Source organism: Nerophis lumbriciformis, linkage group LG23 (assembly GCF_033978685.3).
Source record: "Nerophis lumbriciformis linkage group LG23, RoL_Nlum_v2.1, whole genome shotgun sequence".
NCBI lineage: Eukaryota > Metazoa > Chordata > Actinopteri > Syngnathiformes > Syngnathidae > Nerophis > Nerophis lumbriciformis.
This window is the reverse complement of record NC_084570.2, coordinates 3628911-3642826: the sequence shown is the minus strand read 5'-3', so window position 1 is coordinate 3642826 and position 13916 is coordinate 3628911. Positions and strand designations below refer to the sequence as shown.

The window sequence follows — 13916 nt, the reverse complement described above, 5'->3', positions numbered from 1 at the left end:
CACGAAACCCAACACAACACTCCAATACGTGCACCATGACAGCAACCACCCACCCACCACCACGAAAAGAATACCTACCGGAATCAATAAAAGGCTATCGATGCTGTCATCTAGCAAAGCTGAATTTGACCAAGCAACCCCCCCGTACCAAAAAGCCCTTGACGAAAGCGGATACAATTTCACCCTCAACTATGAACCCACGCCAGGAAACCAGCCAAAAAAAGAACAGAAAACGAAACGACATCATCTGGTACAACCCCCCATACAGCAAAAACGTCTCAACGAACATTGGACACAAATTCCTCAACCTGATTGACAAACACTTTCCCAAAGACAACAACCTAAGAAAAGTATTCAACAAGAACAACATCAAATTGAGCTACAGCTGCATGAACAATATACGACAAATCATCTCAAACCACAACAAAACAATTGCAAATGAGCCGTCGACCCCCAGTCAGAACGACTCCAAAACCAACAAAGCATGTAACTGTCGAAAGAAACCTGATTGCCCCCTCAACGGGGGATGCTTACAAACATCAGTTGTCTACCAATCTAAGGTAATACGCAAGGACATTAACACATCCGACACATATGTAGGATTAACCGAGGGTGAATTCAAAACCAGATGGAACAACCACAAGGCTTCTTTCAGGAACAAAAACCTGCGAAATACCACAGAACTCAGCAAACACATTTGGGACCTCAAGACAATAATGTTGAATATTCAATAACATGGCAAATTCTTGCATCCAGCACACCTTACAATAGTGGTAATAAAAGATGCAACCTATGCTTGAAAGAGAAACTGTTTATTATCTACCGTCCAGACCTGTCATCCCTCAACAAGCGCAGCGAAATTGTAACAACATGCCGCCATAGACGGAAACACCTCCTAGGTAACACATGAACCAATCACAACGCCCCTAGGCCAGCCTGTACCCACCCACTCTGTGCCCTATATAAACCATGGTATGCGAATGCTCCCATTAAAATCTCCTGACGATTGAGGGTACCCCCCTCATGAAACAGGCCTGTAGAGATGAAATAGTTTTGTGATTTTTTTTCCCCACACATACATATATTGCGCTCTACTACGGTATCGAGCACTATTTTTTGGATAACCTTATTAAGACATATATATATATATATATATATATATATATATATATATATATATATATATATATATATATATATATATATATGAATTACTTGACGTTCAGTGAATTCTAGCTATATATATATATATGTATATATATATATATATATATATATATATATATATATATATATATATATATATATATATATATATATATATTAGAGATGCGCGGTTTGCGGGCACAACCGCGGAGTCCGCGGATTATCCGCGGATCGGGCGGATGAAATTTAAAAAAATTAGATTTTATCCGCGGGTCGGGTCGGGTCGGGCGGTTGAAATTAAAAAAAATTAGATTTTAAATAGATTCAGGCGGGTGGCAGTTAAACCAATTGGGAAATATATATACATAGTTAAATGTTGTTACCCACATACGAAAAACGAGCAGGCACCTGCAGCATATGCCACAACAGAAGGAAAAAAAAAAAAGAGATGGACACTTTTACGGAGCGGAGAAGGCCCCCGACGCCTCGCCGGGGTCCGGGACCGAGGCCCCTTCCCCCGAGAGGGCCCCACCGGGAGCCGTAGCTGAGGCGATCCGCGAGAAGGGCCCGACGCACGTCCAGGGTCACCACCGCGCCCACCGCACCGACACCCCGCCTCGTCCGCCTTCGCCGCGGCCGGCGTCACGCGCAGCAGGTAAGCAGCTTACCTGCCCGCCACCCCCGTGGCCGGGGGCTCGTAACAGGGGTCACTCCGCGCGCAGTGCGCTCACGAAAGGGGTGGGGCTCACCCTGGTTGATATAGACAGCAGGACGGTGGCCATGGACGTCGGAACCCACTAAGGAGTGTGTAACAACCCACCTGCCGAATCAACTAGCCCTGAAAATGGATGGCGCTGGAGCGTTGGGCCCATACCCGGCCGTCGCCGGCAGCGAGACGTGCTTGGAGGTGCGCTCAGCGCGGCTCCCATATGATTGCGCACTGGTGTGCGTCTGGGTCGTGACAGCGTGGCACGCGAATGTCTGTGCTGCATTGGATCAGTCTCCTTTCTTTAACAGGCAAAAGCTTTATAACCTCACTAATGCCTTGCATCGTCTATATTAGATATATAACAACGGGCGGGTGCGGGCGGATGGCGGGCGGGTGCGGTTCTGATCAAATGTTACATCGGGTGGATGGCGGATGGTTGACGACTTTCTGATGCGGTTGCGGATGAAATAATTGCCTATCCGCGCATCTCTAATATATATACATATGTATATATATATATACGTATATATATATATATGTTTTTTATTATATATATATATTTATTTTATTATATATATATATATATATATATATATATATATATATATATATACATAAATAAGAAAAATACTTGAATTTCAGTGTTCATTTATTTACACATATACACACACATAACACTCATCTACTCATTGTTGAGTTAAGGGTTGAATTGTCCATCCTTGTTCTATTCTCTGTCACTATTTTTCGAACCATGCTGAACATGATGATGCATTCTGTGTGGCACACACAAAAGTGCTTTCATCAAATGCACTAGATGGCAGTATTGTCCTGTTTAAGAGTGTCACAACATTGCTGTTTACGGCAGACGAACTGCTTTACGGTATACAAAAACGTGACTGCTGTTGTTGTGTGTTGTTGCCGCGCTGGGAGGACGTTAATGAAACTCCCTAACAATAAACCCACATAAGAAACCAAGAACTCGCCCTCCATCATTCTACAGTTATAACGTTATTGGGCAGGTATGCTGTTTATGTTGTGGGTTAGCGGACTCGGGTCCTCATGGACCTGAGTCCGCCTGAATTTCGGGAGATTTTCGGGAGAAAATTTGTCCCGGGAGGTTTTCGGGAGAGGCGCTGAATTTCGGGAGTCTCCCGGAAAATCCGGGAGGGTTGGCAAGTATGGTGTAAGTGCAGCTAATTTGTGTGTACCAAGAAAGATACAGGTGAAACTCAAAATACAAGAAATTTTGTGCAAAGGTACGTTTAGGTCACCCATGCAAATGACGAGAATCAGGTGTCCTAACCACAGGTGTATAAAATCAAGCACTTAGGCATGGAGACTGTTTCTACAAACATTTGTGAAAGAATGGGCCGCTCTCAGTGATTTCCAGCGTGGAACTGTCACAGGATGCCACCTGTGCAACAAATCCAGTCGTGAAATTTCCTCGCTCATAAATATTCCAAAGTCAACTGTCGGCTTTAATATAAGAAAATGGAAGAGTTTGGGAACAACAGCAACTCAGCTGTCACCAAGTGGTAGGCCACGTAAACTGACAGAGAGGGGTCAGCGGATGCTGAAGCGCATAGTGCACAGTCAGTTGCTACAGAGCTCCAAACTTCACGTGACATTCCAATTAGCCCACGTGCAGTACGCAGAGAGCTTCATGGAATGGGTTTCCATGGCCGGGCAGCTGCATCTAAGCCATACATCACCAAGTCCTATTTAAAGCATGTCGCCACTGGACTCTAGAGCAGTAGAGACGCCTTCTCTGGAGTGACGAATCACGCTTTTCCATCTGGCAATCTGATGGACCAGTCTGGGTTTGGAGGTTGCCAGGAGAACAGTACATTTTGGACTGCATTGTGCCGAGTGTGAAATTTAGTGGAGGAGGAATTATGGTGTGGGGTTGTTTTTCAGGAGTTGGACTTGGCCCCTTAGTTCCAGTGAAAATAACTTTCAATGTTCCAGGATACCAAAACATTTTGGACAAATCCATGTTCCCAACTTTGTGGGAACAGTTTGGATCGGGCCCCTTCCTCTTCCAACATGACTGTGCACCAGTGCACAAAGCAAGGTCCGTAAAGACATTGATGACAGAGTCTGGTGTGGATGAACTTGACTGGCCTGTACAGAGTCCTGACCTGAACCCGATAGATAGAACACCTTTGGGATGAATTAGAATGTGTCAGGACGTGGACTATGGTGTGTTTGCTTTCCCGAGATGCAAGTAAAGCTGGACTGGTCATGGCGTGAAGGTAACTACATATTTATTTATAACACTCAAAGGAACAAAAAGCGCGCTCAAGGCGGAAGTACAAACTTGACTAACGAAACAAAAAGACTTGCACGTGGGCAAAAAACTGTGAACAATTAAACAAAACACTAACTGTGGCATTAATAGAAAAAAACTTACTTGGACATGGCATGAAGTGCGCAGAGGTAGACAGAGTGTGACAGGGGTATGAATGCGGGATGTCACCAGAACGACAAACTGAAAACAATGAACTTAAATACTATAGACATGATTAGTGAAAGCAGGTGCGTGACTCAAAACGTGAAACAGGTGCGTGACGTGACAGGTGAAAACAAATGGTTGCTATGGTGACAAAACAAAACAAAAGTGCACAAAAAGTCCAAAAAAAAACAAAACGAACATGACTAAAACAAAACATGATCACACAGACATGACAGAATGGAGACTGAGAGCCAGGCCTTCTCGACTTCACCAATGCACTTTTGGAAGAATGGTGGAAAATTCCTATAAACACACTCCGCAACCTTGTGGACAGCCTTCCCAGAAGAGTTGAAGCTGTAATAGCTGCAAATGTGCACCGACATCATATTGAACCCTATGGGTTAGGAATGGGATGGCACTTCAAGTTCATATGTGAGTCAAGGCAGGTGGCCAAATACTTTTGGCAATATAGTGTATTTCAAGTCTTTTTTTGAGATACAAAAACCTCAAATGTAAAAAAAAACATGTCAGAAAATGTTTGCCTTTCAAAAACTTTAAGCCATGATCCTTAAAATTAAAACAAATAAAGGCTTTGCATGTAATGAGTTTATATCGCACTGTTTCTTGTATGCTGTGAGCTATTCCCTGATTCCTGTTCCTGTTTGCTGGTTCCTGGTTCATGTTTCGCCTGCATTTTTTTGGACATTAAAAGCATGTTTTCCTGCACCGAGCCTGCCATCACTGCATCTTGGCAGTAAGAGGGTAACCTGCTAAAGTCATTAGGGTAGTGTTTTTCAACCAGTGTGCCACGCCGTGGGAAATTATGCAACTTCACCTAATTGATTGTTTGCAAATCGATAATTATAATTTGCAAATAATGTGCCGTTGCTTAGTGTCCGTGCTGTGTAAAACTCGACAGGGTAACCACGTAATACTCCACGTCAGTAGGTGGCAGCAGGTAGTTCATTGCTTTGTAAAAGTCGGAATGTGTCAGGTGAGACGAGGACGGTTTGTTGTGATCCTAATATGCAGACCACAGCGAGAGACAGGTAAAAAGGGATGTGATGCTTAAACCAAAAATGAACAAAAGGGAAAGGAAAAGGCAAAAAAACGAAAAGTTAAACTGACCAGGCTGCAAAGTAAACAGAAACGGAATGCTGGACGACAGCAAAAACTTACGGCGTCCACAAAGTACATCCGTACATGACATGGCAATCAACAATGTTAACACAGAGAAGGATAGCAACGACGTAAATAGCCTTGCTTGCTAACACAAAATGAAACTGCTACAGGAAAACGCCAACAAAACAGGAAGGGCCACCAAAATAAAAGCTAAAGACAAGAACTAAAGGGAAACAGCAACAAACTCAAAATAAGCCTGCTCAGTGGCCTTGTGGTTAGAGTGTCCGCCCTGAGTTCGGTAGGTCGTGAGTGCAAACCCCGGCCGAGTCATACCAAAGACTATAGAAATGGGACCCATTACCTCCCTGCTTAGCACTCAGCATCAAGGTTTGGAATTGGGGATTAAATCACCAAAAATTAATAACAATATTATGTCAGACCCACTCGACATCCATTGCATTCGGTCTCCCCTAGAGGGGGGTGGGTTACCCACATATGCGGTCCTCTCCAAGGTTTCTCATAGTCATTCACATCGACGTCCCACTGGGGTGAGTTTTTCCTTGCCCTTATGTGGGCTTTGTACCGAGGATGTCGTTGTGGCTTGTGCAGCCCTTTGAGACACTTGTGATTTAGGGCTGTATAAATAAACATTGATTGATTGAAAAAAATGATTCCCGGGCGTGGCCACTGTTGCTGCTCACTGCTCCCCTCACCTCCCAGGGGGTGATCAAGGGTGATGGGTCAAACGCAGGGAATAAATTCGCCACACCTAGTGTGTGTGTGTGATAATCATTGGTACTTTTTACTTTAACTTTAAGTGGAGTATAATTTTTTTAACCTTTTCTGCTGTTTTCAATGAAAAAAATGTGCCTTGCCTCAAAAAAAAGTTGAAAAACACTGCATTAGGGAATGAAAAACGTATTTTTATGTTGTTGTTTTTTTAAGTGTCAAGCATATTAATGTTGCACTCAACTTATTCCAGAAAAAAATCAATTTCAGGCAATTTAATCTAGAAATGTGTTTTATTATGTTTAATTTACCATCACACACTCTCAGGCTGCAACACACACACACACACACTCAAAGAGAGAATGATGCTGTGCTCCAGGCGTGATCCTACACTTTTTCATGACTAAGACCTCCACTACAGACAATATAGATCGCTTACTCATTGTTGCTGTTCTTTGTTTCCATGTGCTTCACAGTTCCTTTTGGGGTTTTAAAAAGTATATATTTTTTAATTACATCTGCTCCATGTTGGCCAACTCCAGCTCCAGCTCGGGAAGGTACTGGTTGCAATTGGGGTTGCCCCTCACAGTGGGGGATTCCGGAATGGGTCGGCCGGTGTAGGGGCTTACACACCAACACTCGCCCCTCTGGCCATAAAGAGACATCTTGCACTGAAAAAAAAATATATATATATATTTTTAAAACCATGTTTTCCTGCACCATTTGCTATTTTTCAAAAAATATATATATATACAGGTAAAAGCCAGTAAATTAGAATATTTTGAAAAACTTGATTTATTTCAGTAATTGCATTCAAAAGGTGTAACTTGTACATTATATTTATTCATTGCACACAGACTGATGCATTCAAATGTTTATTTCATTTAATTTTGATGATTTGAAGTGGCAACAAATGAAAATCCAAAATTCCGTGTGCCACAAAATTAGAATATTACTTAAGGCTAATACAAAAAAGGGATTTTTAGAAATGTTGGCCAACTGAAAAGTATGAAAATGAAAAATATGAGCATGTACAATACTCAATACTTGGTTGGAGCTCCTTTTGCCTCAATTACTGCGTTAATGCGGCGTGGCATGGAGTCGATGAGTTTCTGGCACTGCTCAGGTGTTATGAGAGCCCAGGTTGCTCTGATAGTGGCCTTCAACTCTTCTGCGTTTTTGGGTCTGGCATTCTGCATCTTCCTTTTCACAATACCCCACAGATTTTCTATGGGGCTAAGGTCAGGGGAGTTGGCGGGCCAATTTAGAACAGAAATACCATGGTCCGTAAACCAGGCACGGGTAGATTTTGCGCTGTGTGAAGGCGCCAAGTCCTGTTGGAACTTGAAATCTCCATCTCCATAGAGCAGGTCAGCAGCAGGAAGCATGAAGTGCTCTAAAACTTGCTGGTAGACGGCTGCGTTGACCCTGGATCTCAGGAAACAGAGTGGACCGACACCAGCAGATGACATGGCACCCCAAACCATCACCCAACCATGCAAATTTTGCATTTCCTTTGGAAATCGAGGTCCCAGAGTCTGGAGGAAGACAGGAGAGGCACAGGATCCACGTTGCCTGAAGTCTAGTGTAAAGTTTCCACCATCAGTGATGGTTTGGGGTGCCATGTCATCTGCTGGTGTCGGTCCACTCTGTTTCCTGAAATCCAGGGTCAACGCAGCCGTCTACCAGCAAGTTTTAGAGCACTTCATGCTTCCTGCTGCTGACCTGCTCTATGGAGATGGAGATTTCAAGTTCCAACAGGACTTGGCGCCTCCACACAGCGCAAAATCTACCCGTGCCTGGTTTACGGACCATGGTATTTCTGTTCTAAATTGGCCCGCCAACTCCCCTGACCTTAGCCCCATAGAAAATCTGTGGGGTATTGTGAAAAGGAAGATGCAGAATGCCAGACCCAAAAACGCAGAAGAGTTGAAGGCCACTATCAGAGCAACCTGGGCTCTCATAACACCTGAGCAGTGCCCGAAACTCATCGACTCCATGCCACGCCGCATTAACGCAGTAATTGAGGCAAAAGGAGCTCCAACCAAGTATTGAGTATTGTACATGCTCATATTTTTCATTTTCATACTTTTCAGTTGGCCAACATTTCTAAAAATCCCTTTTTTGTATTAGCCTTAAGTAATATTCTAATTTTGTGGCACACGGAATTTTGGATTTTCATTTGTTGCCACTTCAAATCATCAAAATTAAATGAAATAAACATTTGAATGCATCAGTCTGTGTGCAATGAATAAATATAATGTACAAGTTACACCTTTTGAATGCAATTACTGAAATAAATCAAGTTTTTCAAAATATTCTAATTTACTGGCTTTTACCTGTATATATATATATATATATATATTTTTTTTTAGAAAAATAGCAAATGTAATCCAACTTTGAAGGTTTTAGTCTAAAATAATAACTGAAGGGTGATGCCTTGTCATATCTAGACCCATGAATTCCTACACTGCAAAAAGACAGTGTTCAAAAACAAGAAAAAAAAATAGAAAAATTAGAACTAAGCAAAATTGTCTGCCAATAGAACAAGAAAATGTGGCTTGTCAAGACTTTTCAAAACAAGTAAAATGAGCTAACCTCAATGGACCCAAAAATACCTTAAAATAAGTATATTCTCACTAATAACAAGTGCACTTTTCTTGGTAGAAAAAAAAATAGACCTTTTTGCTCAATATGTTGAAAAATATTCTTAAATGAAGTAAATGCTAGTGCCATTATCTTGACATAATGATATGCGCTCGGCATTACATTTCTTGAAACCAGCAAACTTATAATAAAAACTAATTTATTGTTCTTAATGGAAAGGCAACAAGGCAACATCTTGTTACTCTCGGGGTCTCCTATTCGCTCAGGCAAATCATATTGTCTAAAAATGCATTTTTCCATGGATAACATGACATCATCGCGCCAAGTGCGTGCTCTTTCAGTCAATTAGTGCGCATATATACAGCCCGGCCCCCGGCATAATTTTTTTAAATTGTAATTTTGAAGAATTTACCTGAATGAGCATGAACTATTTCTGTTCAAAATAGTTTGAAATGTTAAATGTTTAAATATTAACTGTCAGTTTACTGTACTGTGCCAACTGTACTACTACATGAGTGCGTCTTTTCTATTGTTTCATTGAACATAAAACAGCAAAGTCCATCTGGCTGTCATCTGTTTTAATTATGAGACACAATTTTGTCAAAATCATGATTTTTTTTTTTCATGCTTGAAATAAGAAATTACTACTTTAAAAAAGTAGTTTTATACTTGTGAGTGTTGATGACACAGCTTTGCATCAGTTGATATTCTAGTTTCAAGCATGTTTTACTCAATATAGGTCATCAAATCTCAGCAACAAGCTGGAATATCTTACTGAGATCATTTAGGACCAAAACACTTAAAACAAGTAAAACACTCTAACATACAATCTGCTTAGTGAGAAGAATTATCTTATCAGACAGAAAATAAGCAAATATCACCCTTATTTGAGATATTTAATCTTACTTAGATTTCAGTTTTTGTAGTGTAGATTCACCTGTTTGAGGTTATACTGCCCCCTCTTGTCGCAGTTGGGAATGTGCAGGGCATAAAGGTCCTCCAGGGGACCGCGATTATCTCGGAAAGGCATCTTGGAGATCCGCTCCAGCACCTGGTCCAGCTCCTGTTGACATTGAGTCTGGAAGGCAAAACAGGACACAAGAGTCACCACATGTTGTTCCTTTTGTATCCTTCCAACTTCCATATGTGCTCATGGAGATGAAAGCAATTTTGCACAGAGAAACAATTAAAGCGGTCCAATCGTTTTTTACACTGAGGGCTGCACGCTGAAAAATTAAAGCCATTTGGATATCTTCTTTTTCCAAACCAATGCAATATATATTGTCAGCCTTAGGGCTCACCTCAATGTTGGTGAATGTGTGTTAAAAATACAAACCCCGTTTCCATATGAGTTGGGAAATTGTGTTAGATGTAAATATAAACGGAATACAATGATTTGAAAATCATTGTATCGCGGGGAACCTGCTGATTGGGCTGGGCATTGCTCTGGTGTATCGTCAAATTTGTAAGACGATGGCAGCCACTCAAGGAGCCCAAAGGCTGTTCGACGCAATGGAAGGTTTGGGCCGGGCTGTGGGATCACAGTCTGTGGCGATTTCTGAACTGAATTGCAAGATGGATCACATCATGGGGAAGCTTGCTGGAAAGGAAAAAATTAATATTAGAGCAGCCAGTATGGACGAATAGAACAGACAAGTCATTGTATTGTCTGCTCGCAGAAAACAAACATCCTAATCTACGATTTGACTCCCTCGAATGGCCTTGACGCTGTGAACAACAGGAACAAGCTGTTCTGAAAACACCCCCGAGGACACCTCACTGATGGACGCTTTTGACCTCCCTCCCTCCTCGACGACACCTGGAGTCGAACTTTTGCTTGCATGCAGAACGGCTCCAGTCTATGAACATTACATCATCACACCCAAGACAATGATTTGAAAATCATTGTATTCCGTTTATATTTACATCCAACACAATTTCCCAACTCATATGGAAACGGGGTTTGTAAATCATATATCATTTTAAAAAATTGTTTTACCTTCGACGCTTAAATATATATGGATTAACTTCAGACCTATCCGTTGCCATAACGTTTCTATATAATAATATAATTTATTTTTAACTGTGTTGTGTGACTGCTGCTGTTTTCCGTTGTTTTCATGTGTATTTCTGTAGGATAGGATAGGATAGGACTTTATTGTCATTGCACAAGTACAACAAAACTATGTTTTCAGCACAAACCCGTTCAAGATTAGACAAACAAACAGTGTACAGGGTTACAGAACAGGAACGCTGATGGGTCGCCAAAGGCGCCCCGTAAAAGATAAGAAAAAGGTAAAAACGCTGGGGAAGAAGATGAGTAAAAAAATACAATCTAGACTGGGTTCCTAAGGGGGCCTAGTCTGGAGTGGGAAAAAACCTCCATGCAATGCACACATAAACATGTTACATTTAATCACGACAACTCGCAACAGAGGGGCGGGGAGTTGGGACCCTGGAGGTCGACTGCTGCTATGAAGCACTGCCAGCCGTCCATCACCCCGAGGGGAAACATGCAATGGTGAAGGCCTGGGGTGGGGGAGGGTGTGTGTGTGTGTATGTGCCCATTGTCTTGGGTGTGATGATGTAATGTTCATAGACTGGGGCCATTCTGCATGCAAGCAAAAGTTCGAGTCCAGGTGTCGTTGAGGAGGGAGGGAGGTCAAAAGCGTCCATCATTGAGGTGTCCTCGGGGGTGTTTTCAGAACAGCCTGTTCCTGTTGTTCACAGCGTCTAGGCCATTCGAGGGAGTCAACTCGTAGATTAGGATGTTTGTTTTCCGCGAGCAGACAATGCAATGACTTGTCTGTTCTATTCGTCCATGCTAGCTGCTCTCATATTCAATTTTTCCTTTTCAGCAAGCTTCTCCATGATGTGATCCATCTTGTGATTCAGTTCAGAAATCGCTACAGTCTGTGATCCCACAGCCCGGCCCAAACCTTCCATTGCGACGAACAGCCTTTGGGCTCCTTGAGTGGCTGCCATCGTCTTACGAATTTGACAATACACCAGAGCAATGCCCAGCCCAATCAGCAGGTGCCCCGCAATCACGGTTCCAAATAGGTAGATGTCTTCCACGTCCTCGATGGAAAGGACTGCGAGGCACATGATTCTCCATTTATTCTGTAACGTCGTTTTTGCTGCCCTCTTGGCCAGGTCACTCTTGGAAAATAGATTTTAATCTCAATGAGTTTTTACCTTGTTAAATAAAGGACATTGATATTGATTATGTTTTGAACAATGTTAGTTGAAAAAAGGCCTTGGAGCCCCCCACCCATACATAACATAATACATATATCAACATATATTTTTTTTACGTTAAATACTTAAACATCTAAATCAACCTCAGATCTATTGGTTGGTTATAATTTTTCATTATTTTTTTGAAAGGACAGCTTTAAAGTAACATCTGCCTGCATGGCAGCTTTGTGTTAATAGTGTCTATTTTGCAACATTGTCTCATTACATTACACCTGTTTGCTTTTGTATTCCACTTTTGATGTTTTTAGTAGTATCTTTAAAATGTGTCAGTAATGTGCCGGTAAAAAAAAAATAGCTGCGAGCTGTATTTGGCCCCCGGGCCGCACTTTGGACGCCTCTGTCGTAAAGTATTCAACTCCAGCTATAGTGACCAACTGGTAGCCTGAAAATACTCCAAAATTTGGCCTTTACTAGAAGACATATTTTTAGTTTTATAAAACAACCTGAATAGAAGGCCATTTTGGTGTATGTATCTATTTTCAAACAGGCTAAAACAAACCCATTTAGATATGCCAATAAGTTATATAAGCAAAAAACAACGTACATGTCAGGTTTTTGTTATACTTGACAAAATTGTTCATATAAACATTTCAACTTTTTCTGGTTATGTTAACCTATTTCGCTCTTTTTTTTTAAGTAATGTTTTTAATTTATTGTATATGTAGAATATCTGTGTTTCCTACACATTCATTTATTTGTGACAAATTAATTTGGACTAGGTACTGTATGTGCCAATTTTTTGTATTATTATTTTCATTGGCCGATTTTCTTGATTAAGTACAGAACATATTTGCCATCTCCTTTTAATACTGATCACAAACTCCAATTCCCTCTTGCTGACATTGTATTTATGATGACAAACGACTAGCAGCTAATTATGTCTCCCCATTGCCGCTTTCCTAAGCTAATAATAATCACTTCCATTGTTTGCAAATAAAGTGCATTTCTGAGTATCTTAAGAAAAGCCTGTTCCTGTTGTTCACAGCGTCTAGGCAAATCGAGGGAGTCAACTCGTAGATTATGATGTTTGTTTTCCGCGAGCAGACAATACAATGACTTGTCTGTTCTATTCGTCCATGCTGGCTGCTCTCATATTCAATGTTTCCTTTTCAGCAAGCTTCTCCATGATGTGATCCATCTTGCGATTCAGTTCAGAAATCGCCACAGATTTTACATTCATTCTGTAACGTCGTTTTTACTTTGTTTATGATGACAAACGCCTAGCAGCTAATTATGTCTCCCCATTGCCGCTTTCCTAAGCTAATAATAATCACCTCCATTGTTTGCAAATAAAGTGCATTTCGGAGTATCACTGGAGGATAATGGTCTATCAGCACTGTAGATGAAGTTTGTTTATACACTAGAATAATTGGGATAGTTTTATTTTCTCAAAAACGTTTTGTTGTCGTCAGAAAATAATTCCCTGGGCACAGGAAGACTTTGCGAACTAAAACAAAATAATTTAAGTGAGTAGCAGGCAATTATTTTCGCTTTTGTTTAGTTATTGTGTACGATTGACTCTGTTTTGCTCAATTAATTGGATGTAATACAATAGAATAAGGCAGTGTTTTTCAACCTTTTTTGAGCCAAGGCACATTTTTTTCATTGAAAAAAATCCAGAGGCACACCACCAGCAGAAATCATTAAAAAATTAAACTCCGTAGACAATAAAGAGTCGTTGTCGCAATTGTTGGATATGAATTTAAACCATAACCAACCATGCATCACTATAGCTCTTGTCGCAAAGTAGGTGTACTGTCTCTTATTTTAAGTTTTTTGGTGTTTTCTCGTGCGTAGTGTTTTAGTTCTTGTCTTGCGCTCCTATTTTGGTGGCTTTTCCTGTTTTTTCGGTGTTTTCCTGTCGCAGTTTCATGTCTTCCTTAAACG

At 41.2% G+C, this 13916-nt stretch overlaps 1 protein-coding gene across 1 annotated transcript in view; it reads right to left on the bottom strand.

Moving 5' to 3' along the window:
• Nucleotides 1-6447: 6447 nt before the first annotated feature.
• The window catches only part of igfbp2a (insulin-like growth factor binding protein 2a), a 53583-nt gene continuing 46114 nt past the window's right edge, over nucleotides 6448-13916 (bottom strand). Inside the window, exons 3-4 of the mRNA XM_061985325.1 lie at nucleotides 9706-9846; nucleotides 6448-6832 (exon numbers count right to left, since the gene is read on the bottom strand). Of these exons, the coding sequence (XP_061841309.1) occupies nucleotides 6674-6832; nucleotides 9706-9846 (300 nt within the window). The 3' untranslated portion in view covers nucleotides 6448-6673. The remainder of the gene's footprint in view (nucleotides 6833-9705; nucleotides 9847-13916) is intronic.